Source organism: Aptenodytes forsteri, unplaced genomic scaffold (assembly GCF_000699145.1).
Source record: "Aptenodytes forsteri isolate BGI_AS27 unplaced genomic scaffold, ASM69914v1 Scaffold53, whole genome shotgun sequence".
Classification (NCBI taxonomy): domain Eukaryota; kingdom Metazoa; phylum Chordata; class Aves; order Sphenisciformes; family Spheniscidae; genus Aptenodytes; species Aptenodytes forsteri.
This window is the reverse complement of record NW_008795909.1, coordinates 4,830,243-4,836,999: the sequence shown is the minus strand read 5'-3', so window position 1 is coordinate 4,836,999 and position 6,757 is coordinate 4,830,243. Positions and strand designations below refer to the sequence as shown.

The 6,757-nt window shown below is 45.9% G+C and overlaps 1 protein-coding gene across 2 annotated transcripts in view; it reads right to left on the bottom strand.

Moving 5' to 3' along the window:
- LRIG1 (leucine rich repeats and immunoglobulin like domains 1) overlaps positions 1 to 6,757 on the bottom strand; it is a 73,552-nt gene that overhangs the window by 21,794 nt on the left and 45,001 nt on the right. For both annotated transcript variants that reach the window (XR_657846.1, XM_009284382.1), the window contains exons 10-13: positions 5,930 to 6,001; positions 3,479 to 3,642; positions 1,314 to 1,634; positions 379 to 660 (exon numbers count right to left, since the gene is read on the bottom strand). Coding sequence is in view for 1 of the 2 variants with exons in the window: in XM_009284382.1 (XP_009282657.1) it covers positions 379 to 660; positions 1,314 to 1,634; positions 3,479 to 3,642; positions 5,930 to 6,001 (839 nt within the window). In the remaining variant the exon portion in view is untranslated. The remainder of the gene's footprint in view (positions 1 to 378; positions 661 to 1,313; positions 1,635 to 3,478; positions 3,643 to 5,929; positions 6,002 to 6,757) is intronic.

The following is a 6,757-nucleotide window of genomic DNA, read 5'->3' as shown; positions in this document are numbered from 1 at the left end:
GAGTGAGTGGTTAAACATCGGAACTGCCCAGGGAAGCGGTTGAGTCACCATCCCTAGAGGTATTTAAAAGACGAGTAGATGCGGGGCTAGGGGCATGGAACCTTAATGATTCTATGATTCTAATTTTCCCAGGCAGCAAACAGGGCAGTTGGAGGGGCTTCCTTGGCACAAGAGGAAATGCGACTCACGGCTCCTTCTTTTAATTAGCAGGGTATTTTTCCTTAGTTAACTACAGTGTAAAAAAATGAAACAAGACTAATGCAGAGCACTGCCTCTTTGTCCCTTTTCTGTACCTGCAATTTCTGAAGAGCTTGAACAGCAATCCCTTCCAGTTCCCACTTCTAGACCACTAAGACATGGGGCACTAACGCATCTTACCCAGTACAGTCAGGGTGGCATTTGCAAGCACAGACCCTGCAGAGTTCTGTGCCGTGCAGCTGTAGACACCCATGTCTTCTATCTTCACATCCGTAATGAAGAAGACATCGTCGTCAGGCATGACGTGCATGCGGCGTTCTCGGGCCGCAGGGAAGTCCGTGCCCCCGTCTTTCTGCCAGGCGATTTGTGGGGTGGGGTGTCCTTCAGCTGCACACTCCAGCCGTGCCGTTGTTCCTGTCCGGCTGGTGATGTCGTGGGGAGTTTTGATAAACGAGGGCAACACTGATAAAGAAAAACAAGAAAAAAAAGGGATGAGCAATTCCATGGGGAAAACACCATCTTCCAGGCAGTTCTAACTGTTTTCCTTCCTAGGCAGGAGATGGGTATGATAATTACCCATAGGCAAGAGGATGGCAAGCTGCTTTTGCGGGATATATCTAAACTGCTGGGGACTAACCCTGTGTTTCTACAGCACATACCTGCCTGCAGTGTCCAAGACCCCCCACTCAGGATCATTAGAGCTGGGATCAAAGCTAGTTTTCTTCTGTGATTAACCTGGAAACAAACCTCATTATCTCTCCTACAGAGAACTTTCAATCACTATAGTCCCTCTTCTTTGTATTCTTTTGTATTTTCATTTTCATTTGCCCATTTCATTGGGCAAAGACTTTACTGGAACAGCCAAAGAGAGGCGGCTAAAGCCGTTAAGAATGTGAAGTGCTTGGCTGGATGGCAGCCATCACAAGCCTGGCATATGCTCCTCACATGGCATTTCTCAGCATCCACTGAGATGCAAGCAGCTGGTGTGAAGAGGTCAGGAGCTCCTCACCATCAGGAATGGACCCTCAGGAGTAACTGCCTGCCAAAAAGAGGGTCCCAGAGAATTGTACCACCTCAGGCTGAGGAAAGGAATGAGAAAGCAGCTTTCTACTCACCATTAACAGTGAGTCGGGCCTTGTGGGAGTAGGTAGAGCCAAAGTGGTTGGTGATGATACACTGGTAACGCCCTTCGTGGGCGAAGGTGACATGCCGGAGGTGCAGAATGGTGGTGTACTCCATCACCTCGCCATCCTTTGCCCGCACATGGGCAAAGTTCTCGATCTCAGCATTGTACAGCATCTCGTTGTCTTTCTTCCATGCAAACATCATGGGGGAGCTGCTACTGCTGGCGGCTGAGCAAGTGAAACGGATGTCTTTCCCAAGGACAGCCACTGTTGTCTCGGGCTGGATAATGATCTGTGGCTTGGGGAAATCATCTAAGAGAAAACAGCAGGCATAGGTAGTTCTGGACTATGAGGAAAGACTGAAGCGAGCAAAGAGATGCAACGAGAAACAAGCAGTGCATAAATGAAAGACATTATTGCATATCTGCTTTTACATCCACTGTTGTCTACACCAGGAAAGCAGCTTGCTCTTGCAGAGCACTCCACCATCGAGACTGGCTCTACAGTGCAGATGTGCCATGCACAACTTCACTGAGTGGCTGGTCTAAGCTAGGACTCTTGTTCCTCTGGTGCCTTTTGTAATCAGTAGACTGAGATGGTCACTTAGTGACCTCAAACACCTACAAGATGCCTAGCTCTCTTCACCAATGTAGCTGAACCTCAGAAAGATACTATGGTCTAAAGAAAATATCCTTCCTTGTACAACCCATGCATGAAGAGCAATACTGGACTTAAAACTTCACCTCCAAGCCTGCATTAGCGTGAAGCAGGAGGGGAGAGCAGGAGGACACTTAAAGGGCTGCAAATGCCACCTCTAGGGATAAAAGCTCACGAGCAAGGTGACTGCAGCACACACTGTCAAAGCAGAAGCAGCTGTATTTGCCTGTCACCTGTCTGGGGCGGAAAGCTTTGCACACTCTCTCTCTGCCCTGAAGATTGTTGGTTTTAGCAAGGTTCCAAGCAGACTCATTTATTAGATTTCTACAAATGGTGTAATTTAATATTTGACTAAGGTTTAATTAAACAGCCAGGCCTCTGGAACCAGGAGTACTAGTGCCTGGAGGACTTGGCAGGCACCAGCGAAGCAAAGCTGTCTTCGCTTTGTGATGTTGCTGTGGGGATGGAGCCTTCATGATCTCTTCTTCCAGATGAACACAGCAAGCCTCCCAGACCCACTCAGACAGAGGCCACCTAGGCAGAGCCCTGCCACTCCAGGATCAACAGGGACATGGGACAGCAGCTGGAACAAAGCTTTTGCTCCGTGTTCAACGCAAGTCATGCATTCAACTTAGTTAAACAGTGTTTTCAAAAGCTCATTTTTCCTTCATCAAACAGCCATGTGCAGCTCCACCCAGGATCCACACTGGTTGGCTCCACAGCACAGGGTTTGGCTCACCAAAACAGGCCTTTATTTTGCCCAAAAGCTGGATACATGAGCAGCATCACTTTGGCATCTTCTGATCATTTACATTTCATTTCTTTACGAGAGAGGTAGATGTTTGTGTGTGCTGGGTATTAAGTAAAGCTGCTTTGCAACCACAGCTCAGGTGCAGAGTCAACTACAGTGGGTGGGAGAACAGCAGTAGGTGCCGTTTAGAAGAAAAAACAACCATAGGAGAAAAAAAAAAAAGATTACAATGCAACTGTTAGCCATCGGTTGGTTCATGTGTAATGCCTTACTGGCCCAAAAAAAGGAGCTGTGATGGAGAGATTCTCCTCTGCTTTTTTTAACCCTTTGTTATTTCCAAGAGGGAGAAAAGATAAGAGAAGAATACAAAGCCACAGAAGAAGCTCAGAATGCTGCAGAATGAAAAAAAATATAGCCGCAGTCTTGATAGCATCAAACCGAGAGGACCGGGGAAGTCTCTGTGCAGCCCCGTTTGGAACTGGAACAAGCATTAGTCCCTTTTGATTTAATACTTAGGGAGCCCTGTAAGGAATACACTAGATGCAAGCAATGCGCTGTGTGGTTTTGGTGGGAAATAAATTGTAGCCAATGACAAATTTTTAAATGCAGGCTTGGGCTTCCTTTGATCTCATTGAATAACAAAACAAAACAGAAACCCTCTCGTAATAACATGTTAGTAGTCAAAGAAAATGTTTCCCAAGTGAGTCCTACCCTTCATACAACCTCAAAACACACAGGCAAGACTTACCACACACAAAACTTTCTGGCACGATGGCAAAAATGCTCTTGCTTTTTAGTGACTCAGGATGGGCGCAGGTGGCCACCACAGAGGATTGCAGCTCTTTCTCAACTAACCACTGGGGCAACCATTTCAGCTGGCAATCACAGAGGAAGCTGTCGCTGTTTATGTGGCTGCAGGGAAACAAAACCAACATGAGCCTGCTGTGAGTCCCGCAAGGAGAGAAGGCTGGAAATCTCACAGTCCTTTCATGTTAGACACATTTCTCCCTTCTCCCCAGCATGGGTGGAAGGAAAAAAAAAAAGACTGGAGGGTTGTCCTCGAGGCACTAATGATGTTAAATGCATAACACATTTAAACGGCATTTCATCTCCACACAGAGCAACCCACTCCTGTACTCCAGTGACACTCCCTAGCGCCTTGTATTTATTCACCAACTTCTAGAGTGATCGCCAGGAACAGATGAGCAATGCCAACCCTGGCTTAAGTGAGAGAAACCGAGGCAGATCATCTACAAAGGAGACAGGCAGCAGAGGCACAAGTCAACAGTACAGCCCGTCCTGCTCCCGTTTCTCATCTCTAATTACCACGCATGCTCCTTCTCTGCCTCTGTGGTTTGAGCATCTTTGGTGGGGACTGAATTCAGGACTTAATTACTGAACAGCGAGAGGATGCCAAGTTCCCGCTGTAAGACCTTTAGTTCCCTCAGTGGCCAACACCCGAGGAGTAAGTGGAGAGGCCCCTGCCTGCATTCTGTAAGGTACCTGTTCGCATACCAGTATCACCAGGGATAAGAGGTGTAGCTGATGTTGTGTTTACTGATTAACAGAAGCAGTGGAAGAGAAATGACCAGATGCATTTGTGTAAACCCAATACAAACAGTAACTATTTCAGAAAGCAAAACACCAAAACATTTCTCAGCATCCTAACAGTAACTTAGCACCTTCTGTTAAGAAAAGAGCTGTGAAAAAGGGGCAAATAAAAGGGGAGCCTCGGGATTATTTTTTTTTTTTTTAAATATTCTCGGCCAAATTGTGGCTCAGCATAGCTCTGAGGCCAGTGAAGAACTGCAAGTTTACACCAACAGGGAATTCAGACTTTGGTCTAGTTTGGTCCAACATCCTAGGAAAACCCAGTCTGATCCCTCAAATCAAATGTGAGGATGCCTCAGAGACTGGGAAAATGGCCCCGGACAGAGAAGTCCTGTCCTGCAATACTGCAAGTTGTGCAAGAGCAGGATATCAAGAGCACAGCAGAATCCTAGCTCCAGCACTGTGTTGTAAGAAGATGTGAATCTCCTCCCATTTTTCTACCCAATAACCTCGGGAAATCCTGAAGCCTGAAACTAGCCAGGAAAGGGGAAAAGAAAGAAATGGACTGGAGAGGGAGGGAATGAGGGAACATAGGGATCTGATTTTCCAAAGTTGTCCAACTTTGCTGTCCTAGAAAGATGTGTAGCCCCTAATACACGTGATGGCATAAACACTGCTGGGTAGCCGGGACAGGCCAGAGAGACCCTTAGTATTTATGGCTTCAGTACAATGCATTCTGCATGTACATGTCCCCTATCTGAAAGCCACCTTCTCCATGGTATAAAGGTTCCTTCACAATATCTGGGATCCCACAAGCCCTTCTCCAAGAAGATCAATCTTTTGCCTCAATTTTGTTTCCAGAGCCAGTGCAAAACATAAAGGTGGTTAAACAAACAACGGACATGCAACATTTATCTTATTCATTCCCCAGTCACTGGTGTTAAAAGCCATTGCTAACAGCGACCATCCGATTCCCATTTCCAACATCAGGAAGAAGAATCTGAACCCACCCAAATACCAAATAAGTGATTTCTTGTTCCACAGACATTGCACTACTCCAGAGCGTAGCAATGCGCTGACAGTGGATTAAATATTTATGGAGAAGAAGAGAAAAGGAAACCAGGCAAGACTGGAAACAGTGTCTGATAACAGTGCAGAGCCCCAGCCTGGAGCACAAGCAGCAGCTCTGATAAAACATCCGTATTTTTACACCAGAAGGCTGGATGACAAGTGGATCCAGTTCAAATGGTGCTTATCACTGAAATGTCAGTACTGTATGTGAACCCTAAACATAGGTACAGCAAAGGAGCAGATGGGCCACTTGGAATTAAATCAGCGGCAGCGCGAGAAGGAGAGATGGCTAACAGGACCAGGGCTGGACTTCCTGAGCGGAGATGAATAATTGCAGAGATGCAAACCTGCTGGAAGAACCTGTTCCGATGATCTAATTTCACTCACTATTAAATGCAAGATGTTCCTGTGACATCTACTCATGTGTAAAAATACCCCGCAGAGGAGGACAGAGGGGAGGAGGAAATAAGTGGGTGGTAATGTGGATAACACCCCATTGGAAACAACGTGCTACTTCTCACGTCCAGGGCAAGACGGATCCCTGTCTCCTTAATGGTGGTACAGCCCAATTACTTACAGCTGCCGCAGGCTCTTCATCTTAGCAAAAGCGTCTGCTTGAATTGAGCGGATGGCATTATCCCCAAGGTTCCTGCAGAACACAACCAAAGGCAATGTGAACAAAAGGGATGCTATGGCTGTGACAAAGTCTCTCCATGTGTAAGCAATGACTCCAGTAGCAGGTGATTTGGTAGCTCCTTGTTAAGGCCATATGCACTTGCAGCTCATAGAAATGGTTTTCCACAAAACACTTTAATATTGAATAAGATCGCCAAACAATAGTCAACTGACAAAAATAACGGGAATAAATCACTAAGTCATTCCACACCCCATCTTCTCACTACACTTTCTCAGTCTCAGCTACCTCCATCATCCATAGCTCAGAAATTCCTCAGCCCCCTCGATAACCAAAGATAGCCAGGAATGTCGTATCCCAGGCTAGACCTTCAGCAAACATGAAGAAAGCAAATACTTGCACTAAATGGCATCTGAGAAGTTATTTGAAAGTGACTTTGAGAGGATACTATTGTGTTCGAAAAACATTGCAATGTTTCCAAAAGAAGGTATTCTTAAAAGCGTCCCTCACAACTATTGCTAATTAAAAAAATCACTTGTCTTCTGAAAAAGCATAGTGTCAGATTTAGGGCTTAAGCTTTACTAAGTGAAGTGTAGGACAGACAAGCACCACTTGCAGAGGAAAATCTCAGTAGAGCATTAATAAGGGAAACTTTATCTGGGAACATACCCCCACAGTCAGGCAGCCCTAACCCTTCAGTATGCTCTCAATGGTCATAACATTTCATACAATCAACAGCCAATAAAACATCTAGAGCAAAATCAAATATAC